At 32.5% G+C, this 13,629-nt stretch overlaps 1 protein-coding gene across 2 annotated transcripts in view; it reads right to left on the reverse strand.

The window, feature by feature from the left end:
• Positions 1-13,629, reverse strand: part of TOP2B (DNA topoisomerase II beta) — a 64,388-nt gene that overhangs the window by 32,940 nt on the left and 17,819 nt on the right. Inside the window, exons 2-8 of one of the 2 annotated variants that reach the window (XM_069475455.1) lie at positions 12,326-12,496; positions 11,358-11,448; positions 10,002-10,065; positions 5,837-5,982; positions 4,897-4,994; positions 3,665-3,877; positions 1,411-1,584 (exon numbers count right to left, since the gene is read on the reverse strand). In XM_069475455.1, coding sequence (XP_069331556.1) covers positions 1,411-1,584; positions 3,665-3,877; positions 4,897-4,994; positions 5,837-5,982; positions 10,002-10,065; positions 11,358-11,448; positions 12,326-12,496 — 957 coding nt within the window. The remainder of the gene's footprint in view (positions 1-1,410; positions 1,585-3,664; positions 3,878-4,896; positions 4,995-5,836; positions 5,983-10,001; positions 10,066-11,357; positions 11,449-12,325; positions 12,497-13,629) is intronic. The other variant, XM_069475456.1, reaches the window with a different exon arrangement.

Genomic DNA, 13,629 nt, shown 5'->3' on the forward strand with positions numbered 1-13,629 from the left:
AAAAGATGTTCCTGTTAGCCAGGAAACTCCAAGGGATTTAGGAGCTTTGTGTCAGAAACCAAGGACAAAGATCAAATACTAGAATAAAAAACACTCCTATCAGGAAATTACAAGTGTTTCAGGGAGCTCTGTGTCAGGAACAGGGCACAAAGACCAAATACGTATTTCTTATTATGTCTCACAGCTCCATATTAATTCCATACAGCCAACTCAGTTATTTATATAAAGGAAACACAATAGAATACAAGACAACATGAAAGTTCAGAATGCAAACTGGTATGGATGGTGGTAATAAAAGTCACATGATTTGAGCCTAGAGATTGCAGCAATCACTGCCAGTTGCCCATCTAATATCCACTCTCCCGTTACTTCATTAACAAACACAAATTATTTTTAACTGGGAATATGCCCTGTTAAAAGGATTTGCTAACCTAGACTCCCTTGTAGTTAGGGATAGCCATTTGACCCAGTTCTAGCTGACGAAATGTTAGCAGAGATCTACTGGGTGGGGCTTCTAGAAAACTAGCGTGTTCCTGACAAAAAGAGATTTAGCTGGCATATGCACCTGCCAGACCCATTCTGTCTCTCTAAAACTTGGAAATGAAGCATGGGGTATAGTGGGCATCTTCATGAAAGCCACATGCTAAGAGTGGCAGAAAAGAAAGCCAGGAAGAGCAGAGGTTCCTGATGGCATTGTGGAACCCAAGGTACCAGACTGAGACTACCTATCCTCAGTCCCTAGTTGTAAGAGGAAAAAATAAAATCTTTACATGTTTAAGCCACTGTATATTAGGCTTCAATTACACAACAAAACGTAATCAAACTGACCCAGAACTTTTGTTGACTAGAGAGAGTGATGGTAGATTATTAAAAATACTGAACATCAAAAGAAGGTAAAACTTGAACAAGAGTGACAAATCACTGCTTTAAACTATTCCAGGATATTGCATGCTTGTATTGTCCAACACTTTATTATGATCAATAAATAAATGCTTTTAAATATGAATTTTTTTTTATTTTGAAATCCAAAAGCCTACAGAAGGTTGAAACTCCTTAGAATGGCAGATAATATGTTCCACAATCTGACCCCAAAACTAATTCATCTCCTATTATTATCTCTACATCCAAAATCAAGACACAGAATAAGGAATTTGTTATTCTAAAGTCCATAAAATATAAATATGTTCAACCATACACACTAATAATATAAACTTATTTCTCAATGGATATTTAAATAAATTGTAATAGCGCTATTTCACAGACAATAAGGTTTCATTTTCATAAGTCAATTTTGATTTAACAAAAACAGATTTGGGGTTTTTTTTGGTTGTTGTTCTTGTTGTTAATTTTGTAGTTTTAATGAAGCACTGTTCTACCAATGACTTGGAAACAAAGAATTTGCATACTTACTTTTGTAGTTGCAATACTATTTACAAAGCTGATTTGCTGGAATCCTTTCTCACTCAATGTGAGACAAACATCCCATCTTTCATTTGCAAGTTCATGAATAACTTTCAGTGCCACCCCAGTTTCATCCAATTTGTCTTTCACATAAAGATCTACATAACTTCGAAATCCATTTACCTATTAAAATACAAAAATAATAAACAATTACTCTTATAGTGATAGCTCTAATAGGTGAAGGATATTAAGTATTTCTTATACTTTCATTTGCTTTCATTTATAATAGCTCTTAATACATAGATCCAAAGCATTTCCCTAATCTACTCCTTAACCCCTGCCCTTTAAAAAAGAATTCATTTCTACACATACTTGATAAAGAGAAGATATGAAGGGACAGGTAAATTGTTATAAAATCTTTCAAAAATTTAAGTTTTAAAAATGACAAAGTAGACTTCCAGTTTGAGTTCAGACATGTAGTGAGGTGGGGAAAAAAAGCTTCTATCCTTAAAAGAAATCAGTTGGTCAGACAACAAATTGATGACTTTTCATAAATCCATCAAAGAATAGAGATTACAGGCTAGTTGGGCCGTCCTGAAGTCTGGAGAGACACAAGTATGTGTAGGAAACCACAGAACGTAAATTTTTGCTTGCCTGGAGAAGTTTAATAAGCTAGTAGGAACATTAAACTAAAAATGTTGACTAATCACATAGGAACAATGTATATCAGTATGAATGTATATAGGGGTCGTAGTTATAAGGGGCTCATACTCTTTTGCAAGGTTTTTCCTCCAAAAACCCTACCAGATTCTCACAGGAAAGATCAGCGAGAATCTAGAAAAAAGTCCCCCCATGGTGCTGGCCTGGAGAGGGAAACAAGCAGCCACTGGAAAATCTACCTAGACCCATCTGCCTTCAAAACACAGAAGACATGAAGAATGCCTTTGACAGCTCATGAGTAGACTTGACACAGTAGAGGGAAAAAAAAAAAAAAAAATCAGTGAACTTGAAGACAGGGCATTAGAAACTAAACCAACTGAAACAAAAAGAGAAAACAGAGTGAATAAAATCGGCAAAGCATTCAAGAGCTTGACACAATACCAAACAATATAACACATACATAATGGTAATACCACTTAAAGGAACAAAGCAGAAGAAATATTTGAAGAAATAATGGCCAGAAATTTTCAAAATTAGTGACAGACCTAAACAACCAATCCAAGAAGCTCAAAGAACACCAAGCAAACAAACAAAAAAAATACACCACACACATAAGCTTATCATATTCAAAAAACCAAAGACCAAGAGAAAATCTTCAAGGCAGCCAGAGGAAAAAGAAACACCTTATTAACAGCGAACAAGGATAAGAACACAGCAGACTTCTTATAAACCATGTAAGCAAGAAGACAATGAAGCGACATCTTTAAAGTGTTGAAAGAAAAACACTGTCAACCCAAAATTCTAATTCTAGTGAAAATATCCTTTGAAAATGAAGGAAAAATAAAGACTTTCTCAGACAAAAACAGGGAATTCATTACTAGCAATGCTCTATAAGAAATGCTAAACGAAGCCCTGTAAGCAGAAAGGATATGATTAAAATCAGAAACTTAGATCTAGTCCAATAAATGAAGAGCATTGGAAATGGAATAAAAATATATAAAACATAATCTTTCACTGCATTTTTAATTGCTCTAAAAAAATAACTGCTTAAAGCGGTAACAGTGTCACTAATTTTGAGATTTTTTTTCTGCCATTATTTTTTCAAATATTTCTTCTGCCTCATTCTGTCTTCTCCTTCTGGTGTTTAGAACATATGTAAAAGTGAAATGTATGAGGACAATGACACAAGGAATGGGAGGGAGGACCTGGGGTTATACTGTCATAAAGTCCTTTTACTACACGTAATTTGAAGGTGGGCTCAAACCATTTACAAAATATATTTATTATAAATCTTAGGGCAACCACTAAAAATTTTTTTTAAAGAAGTATAAATAATAAGTACACAGAAGAGATTAAATAAAATCATTAAAAAAACGCTCAATTAAAACAAGAGAAAGCAGACTAAGAGGAAACAAGAAACAAAGAATATAATGTATAGAAATCAGCTAGAAAAATGGTAGATTTTAATTCAAATATATCAATAATCACTTTAAATGTGAATCACACAAACCAGTAAAAGAGATTATCAGATTGAAAAAGCAAGATCCAACAATATCCTGTGTACAAAATAACAAAGTATTAAACTATTTTAGAGGGTACTTACAGGCAATTTCTTTCCATTAAACATGACCTTGACCCCTTTACATGAACCAGCCAAATCATATGCTCTTCTGGTCATGAGGGCCACAATATCCTTGTCAAGTTTTTCCATCTTAAATTTGGGCAGATCTGGTTGGAATGTTATGCATGTGTAATCTTCACCATCAAAATGTTTAATTTTGGCTTCAGAAGTCTTCATCATATTATTCATCCATGTCTTCAAAAGAAAAACAATCAAATATTTCTATAATGCTTCTACATTTAATAATACATAAAGACCCAGTTCATGAAATACATTCATTTACCACAACTATATCCATTTTCCAACCTCACAACAAACCAAACAAATCCTTGAAACTGATAGTATTACAAATGAAAAAATTTAAAATACAGTCAACCCTCAATAACCATGGCTTCTGCATCTGTGGATTCAACCAACTGAAGCTTGAAAGTATATGGGAAAAATAAAATAACAATATAACAATAAAAAATAATACAAATTAAAAAATGTATCATGACAACTATTTACATAGTATTTATACTGCATTAGGTATTATAAATAATCTAAAGATGATTTAAGATATATGGGAGGATGTGCGTAGGTTATAAGAAAATACTGCACCATTTTTTATGAGGGACTTCAGCACCCTCTGGTTTGGGTATGGGAAGGGGGATCCTGGAACCAATTCCTCTAAAGAACAACTACATTACTATTATAACAACCTCGTCTCAAAAATAAACTGCACAACTTTATATACTATTGGTAAAATATCTTTCAAATTCTTCAACACAACTGTACAGACTTTCACAAAAAATAAGGAGGCATGATACTTTTCCAGACAAAATTGTTTTAGTTTACATAAAATGTCAAACTATTTTAAAGACCTACAAAAATAACATAAAATTCTGAAATATGAATTTGATGATTCAATGAGGAATCTTTCAAATATACAAAGGGGTTGCAATGAAATGAGTCTGTGAGGTTCAAGACATTTTCACTAATACTTAAATAAAGAAAGTCTGTCAAAGCATTTTGTTTTAAAGGAATGGTAAAGAGATAGGCTTATATGAAATCTCCCAAGCATTCTAACATCTCTTTGCTCTTATGACTTGGTTAATGCTTTTAAAAAAAAAAAAAAAAAAAGTTCTGTATGTATCACTGCAATTTACTTAAAATTCTGAGCTCAGCAAAACAATGTTATTTTAAAAAAAGAAATAGATATGTTTCTCTCATACCTGCTTAAAACTGTGTTTGTACTCTTTGCAAGCTGTTTCTACTGTGAACTTTGTACTGAAAATATTACAAAGTTTTGCACCATAACCATTGCGACCACCTGTAAGAAAAATTACATGTAAAAGGTTTAGTGAAAATTATTTTAAAGGAACTTTCTTAACTTACCTACCATAGGGCAAGTCTGTTGCAAAACAGTTCCACTTATTGCATTATCTTATCAATCATCGATTGAATATTCTAGAATATTTTTAGATTTTTTTAATTTAAAGGAAGATATAATTAAGATTTAGCATATAGTAATGTAATTAAAATAGGTATTTTGTAGATTCATTATCTTTAATTGCAATTGCAAAAGAATTAAGCTTAGTATCTTTCATTACTCAGTTTATGTGAATATGAAATCTGAACTTTCTATCAGAGTTGCTTCTCTATTATAAAATTTTAATCTCTATCACTTTCCAGAACCTTGGTTTTTTAAAAAAGAAACTATCAATCTACTTGGGCAATATAAATAAGTATGAAAACATTTGGTTTTGGTCAAAGCACTTTCAAAGAGAATCTAGATTTTTGACCCTGACCTTCTTAAGGAAAATAGTTTAATAGTAATTTAATATCTAAAGACATAGTGCTTATGTAATAACAAATTCATATATTAGGTATCACACCAGTCTTATCTAAATCAAAACTCAAACTGTCAGCTAGGTTAAAGTTCCAGCAGTTCTAAGATAAAAGTCAATGTACTACCAGACTTTAAAATGTCACCGTTAGACTATTATCAAGACAATACTTATACGTGATAGATAGATACTAATTCTGAAAAGGATTTTTGCACAAAAAACTGCACAGGTTTCCTTTCCTGTAATATTTTATATAAAAATAGTACGTTAGAGATTTTTGTTAAGAAAACAGTATTTTTCAATCAAAATTCTATTCAGACTTTACCTGTAACTTTTTTCTCATCATCATCATAGTTACTAGATGTTAAAAGCTGTCCAAAAATTAAAGCAGGAACATAAACTTTCTCTACTTTGTGTTCTACTACTGGAATGCCTTTCCCATTATTCCAAATGCTTATAATGTTAGATTCACTGTAAATAAACAAGCAGAGTTTAGAGCTTAAGAAAGTTTAAAGATACGTTAATTAATTAAAAAGTAAAGTAATCTAGAATAAACCTGAACGATCATAAGCAAGATGCTAGCATCATCAATTAAAAGACACTGACTCATCTTTCAAGAAAATACTTGCTGAGGACACACATTTCTATCCCTGAGCCATAACTCAAATTACGATCAATAAGGTCTGCAAGGTAATAATGCAATATTTCTCAGGAGAAAAAACTCTTCTCAGCCTTCCATAAAATAGTAAAAGAAGTGAGCTTTTACAAGAATTCAGCTATAGATTCAGTTTTCTTTTCATGTACATAAGCCATGATCTTCCTGCTTGATTCTACCAACGTAACATCTGTGAACCACAGCTCTACAGAGCCAGTGGGCATTACTATTTTCATTTCCTACCTAACTGCTACAGTAGTACAACTGGAAAAGGTACCAACAGCCGGAAATGTATCCCATTCCCAGCCTAAAGGGTAGAGGGCTGTTTGTATTGTGTCAATCATGTCATAAATTAATTTTAATGGTTTTAAAATGTGTAGATATTATCTATTTTGAGTCTTTTCAGCCTTTCTATCACAAAACCATCAACTTTAGTCCTGAATGGTGTAGAGGCGAGGCTCCTATGGGTAACAGGAACTTGACGTAGACAGTAGTTCAGATGAAAAATTTTACATACTCCATTGTTTTGAGTAGTATGATACCTTTATCCATTTAAGAGGCAAATTTGAAAAGAAACACAGCTTCATAACCTATACTGAGAATTAGCTTAAAAAGCTACCATTTACCAATCTGATTCATAATTATTCCCAGACACAGTTTCACTTACACATACCTTAGTATCTCCAGAATTATTAGAAGTAGTTATTACACTAAAAAATTAAGTTATAAAAACCAAAATGAAAATCAAAGATCCACAGGGTAATTAGATCAAAAGTAGAAAAAAAAAAACCCTAAAATGAAACTTAATATATCATCCTCCCTCCCCAAATAGGCAATCAATTTTTCTTTCTCTCACTCTGCAACAGAGCTTCATTTCTCCTAGTCTGCTAGGCTTAAATTTTGATATCATTCTCAAGAATCATAAGTCATCAAATCTTATTATAGTTTGTCCTATTAGATTCATTTCATATCAGTATCAATCTTTTCTTCATTCCAAATGTCAGTAGTCTAGATAGACTAATATCACCTCAAATATTGATTATTACAAGTCTCCTTTATTGCCACTTCATTTAAATATATTTTGCATAACTTTGATGGACTTAATCCAGCTTTTTTAACACTGTATTTTGCTCTAGAACACAGCAGTAGGTCCACAGCTTCAACAAAATCAAGCTTAAGAATCCTCTACTACATGTTCAAGGCCTGTTATCCATATCCCTGCTGGTAGGCAAATATAATTACCACTATTCTGAAACATGCATCCTATTTTTCCTACAGGTCAGTTTTATTACTTGTCCATGTTCACTCTCAGTTCTTCCATTTCATTGTTTATGGGTCTTTTCCTTACTTATAATGTCTTTTTCCTCTCTCCTTTGTCTAGCCAAATTTTACACAAACCTTTAGGGTCAGTTTATGACATCAGTTCTCCAAGTAAGTCTTTAACAATCTTAAATGCTCCATCGATAATCTTCACGGAAATATTAGAAATTAGAATACTGTATTTGAATAGGCTACAAATAAAGTTTCAAAAACAAATTAAGGCTAAAAAGAAACATTGAAAACAATCTAAATATCCATTATTTACCAACTAGAAAGAGGTTAAATAAATTATGATACAACAACATAATAATGGGGAATAGTTTAAAAGAATTAAGCAGATCTATATAAATTAATAAGAAAGGCTGTCCATACTATGTTGAATAAAAATAGAAAGATATAAAATAGTATACATGCTATGATCGTATTTGTTTAAAAAAAGAAATGTACATGTATGTATATTTTAGCATGAGCGTGTTATATTTTTTCAAAGCTATAGTTTTAAGGTTTCAACCCTAAATAAACAAGAATACTTAAGCTAGAGGAATATTTTGAACTCTGGTTAATGTGCTTTTCACCTGTTTGTTTTTTAATGAGATAGATACCGGCAGATAAACTGTTTCAATACCAACTGTTATGTTATTTAACAAGCTTTAAGCCCCCCTATAAGAAGCTGCTCTGATAGTTTGGCTATTTTTGCCCTCCAAATCTCATATTGAAATTTGATCCCCAGTGTTGAAGGTGGGGCAAGTGGGAGGTGTTTAGGTCATGGGGGCAGATCCCTCATAAATGGTTCAGTGTCCTCCCCACAATAATGAGTTAATGAGTGAGTTCTCACTTTATAAGTTCACCCAAGAGCTGGCTGTTTAAAACAGCCTGGCACCACCACCTCTTCTACTCTTGCTCCCTCTCTCACCATGTGACACACCTGCTTCCCCTTTGCCTTCTGCCTTGATTGGAAGCTCCCAGAAACCCTCACCAGAAGCAAATGCTGACACAATGCTGCTTCTACAGACTGCAGAAATGTGAGCCAAATAAATTTTTCTTTAAAAATTACCCAGTCTCAGGTATTCCTTTATAGCAACGCAAAATATACTAACACCTGCTCCAAGTTCTCTAACTTCTAGAACAGCTGTCCAAATTCTACATGGTATGCCTTGCTAATGTATTCTTATGCCTTTTATAACCATGACTTTTACCTAAATTTTATCCCTACATCATAGAGTACTATAGGGGGTAAAAAAAAGAATAAAAGCTAAGCTGTGCTATATATCCTATAAACTTAGCTCATTAGCTATTAAAAGTTAACCTCTCCTTCACACAAGAAGTTCTAATGCACACATGCACAAATAAAAACAAAATCTGCTATATAAAAAAGTTAAAGAATGAAACTCAAAGGATACCAGAATGGACAGCAGAGAAAACTGGGTCAACTGGATAAACAGCATAATAATGCTTTTCCCATTTGAATTCTGCTTTAAAATGACTTCTAAAATTAAAAATCTAACTTAAGCAAAAAATTATGTCTCTGAGATAAAATTCATTTTAATAAAAGTAACACTAATGCTGTAGTTTATTTAGTAAAGAAAAAATAAGAAACGACTTTATGAGAGAAAATTCACAAGAACAAAATGTTTTGGCTAAAATTCAGAAATAAAATACAAGAAGCAACACTTCTCACAAAATGCTTGCCTATTGCCAATTTTAGATATACATAAAATTCAATTAAAGGCAGGGGAAAGACTCAATAATCTCTCATCAGTGATTAGTGAACAACAACAAAAGAAATAAAACACAAAGGAAAGGTGAAAAATATACTACCTTCACCCTTTCTTCCTTGGAACAGCTAAGAATTTTTGTTTTGTGTGGGCATAATAGTGAGCTAGAATTATACCTAAATTTATTTAGTTCTTAATGGCAACCAGATATTAACTTCTTTTTTCTTATTTATCTCCCACCTCATTTTAACTGCCTCTGCTAAAAAAATTCTTTTATTTCAATGTAAAACAAGACAAATGTAACAACTATGTTTCGAATTTAAAACTATTTTTTTACCCCCTTATCATCTCAAAAAAAATCACCAGTGATACTTAATTAGCAACACATCTGATATATATTCTGTAAAACCAGCAGTACCTATTAAATGATGTCATAAATAAGGAAAAATCCAAATACCAGTCATGAAAGGCAAATTTAACCCATAATATAACTAGAAAAACACTAACAATAGCTCTTAACTTGAGTCCCAAAGTAAAGGTAAGAAGGAAAGATAGAATGATTATGCTAACAGCTGAAATAGCATCAAAGAAAAATGGTCTCTAAGGGCTCCCAGGAAGTATTCTGGGGAAAAAGGTAATAAATGACACAGGCAAAAAAAGAGGCAAAAATAACAAAGTGAAGCAACAGGGGAACAAAGGAGTACTACCATACACATTATTCATTTGAGGAGTATTTACAAATTGGGGATTACCTGGATCAAACAACTTAAGATAAAAAATTAAACTTGAAATATACTTACGGATCAATAGAAACTTTAATACAGGTCATGTTCTTATCCCTCTGTTTATTGTCTGCAGCATTAACTACAAAATTAAATATCTCGATGAGTAATATACAAAATTACATCAATAAACAAAACATGGTCACAACTGTATGTGCGTCACTGCTTAATATAAACATTTACATATGGTAATATTTAATGACAATACTACAAAATCTTATTTCCCAAATAATATTCCTAAATTTTATGTCACACCAAATTACTGTTATGTTTTCCACCACAAAAAAAGGAAAAAGTATTTTAATGATATATAAAAACAAATAAAAAGCAAACACCTGTGTTTTACACACACCCCCACCCATCCAGGTCTAAAAGTAAAAAATTTTAATTATATTTTATCTTGGTAACTAATAGTTACTTTCGATTGATCTCCTCCAATAAACTGGTGATTTTATAGGCAGATTGAACTCAAACCAATTATTTTTGAATTACAAAGAAAGGTCCTAAACACTCTTAGAAACCAAAATTCTAAACCTTATGCACTATAGCTGACAGTAAAAATATTTTCATATTCATTAACCACTGCTTCAAGAAAATTTGAACAGAATCATAAAAGAAATATGTTCTTGGCAAACACTGATCAACCTAAAATAAATACGAAAATAGGTGGATAGTTGGGAGGCAAGAGCAAAGGTATGACGTGTAACCAGTTTTACTTTCCTATCCTTTTCCTAAAGACCAAGAAGCAGCAGCTCAGAGAGACCCATACAATCCCTTTGGTTTAAGAAACCTCAAGTTGCACTAAAGAGACAGCAGAGCAAACAATCTCTAGAAAGTCCTTGGTTTTAACATTTCCAAAGTACAAGCATTCTTTAGAAATCAATTAGACATTCACACTTCATTATAATTTAATTAACCATGTGATTTGCAGGGGACAGAGATCACTTAGAATAGTACTAAACTTGGGTGCCCAACAGAAACAGCTGATTTGATGATGGAAAAACACAAATTTACATGTCCCACCTCCAAATCACTGAACCTGCACTATCAGTCCCTTACATCTCCATATTTAACATGCCCCCAAGGCAACTGTGATGCCAGCAAATCCCGGATTACTACACATACAGGAGTACAGACCAACTATGGGATAACAAATAAAACATTCATTTTATAGATGAACAAAATGAAACACAGATATGAAACACAGAGATATGAAAATATTATAGCTAGTACTGTAAATTTTCTGAAATAACATTTATATTCAGGATAAAAGCCAGAGATATGCCTTTAGAATTTATACTAGTAAGTCTGGCTTTATAGAGAGAGAGAGACATTAATAGAAACAGATGCATTAAATCCTAAACAAGTACTCACCCAAAATTTCATCAAAGATCTTGTATAAACCTGGCACAAAGGTAACCTCTCTGCAATTCATCCCTACATCTTCATCATACACCCACATTACCTGCATGGAGAGAAAAATTCAAAAACACTGTTTTACTCCATAAATCTTTCACATCAATTTTTCATAGTATAAATCCACATTATGTTCATTTACTCCATGTAAATATTTAGACCTTCAAAGTAAAAAATATATACAATTTCAGTAATAGTCAACTTCACTACTCCTATTACATTTAAATAACCTCAAAACTGAGAAATTATTCATTTTGTATCAAGTCTGTTTTCTTATTCATAAAGTCAGCTTTAAAATAAAGCACCAACAATTGTTAGAAACAGAATTTAAATAAAATAGAAAAATACAAAAACATATTTATACTTCTACTTCATACTTTATATCTTCCTTTGCGTAGGCAGCACAGAGCAAAATAATATGAACAAAGTGTGATTTTGGACTGGACCTAGCCTTGAATCCCAGCTCTTAAACATTGAGAAATCTCAGCAAGTTACTTAAACTTATTTGAGGTTTTCTTTCTTCATCTATAAAATGGAGATAACAGTAGCTACTTCCAAAAATTGTTAGGATCAAAGGAAATAATATATGTAAGCCAAGTCCATAGAAAGCATTAAATAATAGTGCATATATATAAACCTTTGAAGGTACTAACATTAAAATAAACTATAGCATGAACTTAAGGACTTTTAAAAAAGTTCACATGGCACCATTTTATACTACACTTTTTTCTTCTGATAGTTTTTATCTCCAGAAGGAAATGAAGACATTTCTACTTCTAGATCTCTCACCCAACTTTCCTCTTGAACACAGACACATGAAATTATGGACCTGCAAAAGCATATAATCACAATAATTTCATCAGTATATTAAAAAGTAGATATAGATACACATCTCCTAATTTCAATAAGTTTTAGCAAATAATTACCTGGGTCAATGGCTCCACTGACCCAATGTATGTATCAGGACGAAGAAGAATGTGTTCAAGTTGTGTCTTCTTCTGATACACTCTCTCAACAGACAACTTCTTTGAAGAATCATTTTTGTTTGCAGTCTCTGACTCTTCATTTTTTGCAGCATTGTTCTGATCAAAAAGAGTCTAAAATTAACCAAAAAATCAAATTTAAATAACCTACCAAGGGGTAAACTAAAATGTGTATGGATACATGACATGGGTTTTCTTTTTTAACATCAAAATTATTTTTTAGACTCACTCGATATTTAAATTCTAAAGGGAACACAAGTCAATTTACTGACAGTCTAGTTTTCTTTATAATACAGCATGAAGCTATAAGTTTTGACTGATCCCAATATATGGGTACAGTAATCAGAATCACTAGAACAGCCTTCACCTATTCAATCCAAAATTATAAATATTTGCCAATTCTGGAAGATATCAAGTTAAGTTTTGTGGTCCTCAAAACTTCCCAAGGAATGTAAGTTCTACCCAGGTTACAGAATCACAAGGACTGAACCTGACTAACTGCATGCATCCCAAAAGCTTCTAAATGTAGATTCCCTGCCATTAAGCTACTGAAGACTATAGTAAGAGATAGACAAAAACAGCTCCCACAAAATATTAACCTATGTACTTAATAAACATTGATATCATTGAGAATAGCACGGTTTATGAAATCCTTCACACATTTATAGGTCCTGCCAATAATTCCTCACGTTTCAGCTCTGGGTGCCCCAATATTGCAGTACCCTATGATTCCAGTTTCTCTACTAGTTCCAAGGAGGCAGAGGTTGGTAATCCTCACTCTACCCATTCCCACGGCAGACAAGGATGCCAAATCAAATGCTCAAGGTCTAGAGATTCCTCTGTCTTCTTAATAGCAGCTGAGAGAACATACCTCTCTCCTCTGGAATTCCTTAATGCTAACAAACATGACATCCAATAAAAGAAGGGTATTATGATGGCCTATTATTTTTCAGAGTCAAAAACAACTCAAATATAAGACAATGAACATTGAGATTATCTTCATAGGCCTTCAAAATTTAGTAGAAATGAAAAAAACAGAAGACTAAGACAGATAGTTTGGTGCATTTAAACAAGCAGGATACAACTGCAATTCGGGTCCTAAACATACCGTCTTTTAAGTTATTATTTTTAAAAGACACATCATCACATATGTTTAAAAATCAAAATGCATGATCTCTGAGTAGTCTAAACCAAGACAAGAATTGAAATATATCTGCATGAGACCCCATAATGTAAAACTAACTAAA

The sequence above is a fragment of the Eulemur rufifrons genome, chromosome 7, assembly GCF_041146395.1.
Source record: "Eulemur rufifrons isolate Redbay chromosome 7, OSU_ERuf_1, whole genome shotgun sequence".
In the NCBI taxonomy this organism is placed as follows: domain Eukaryota; kingdom Metazoa; phylum Chordata; class Mammalia; order Primates; family Lemuridae; genus Eulemur; species Eulemur rufifrons.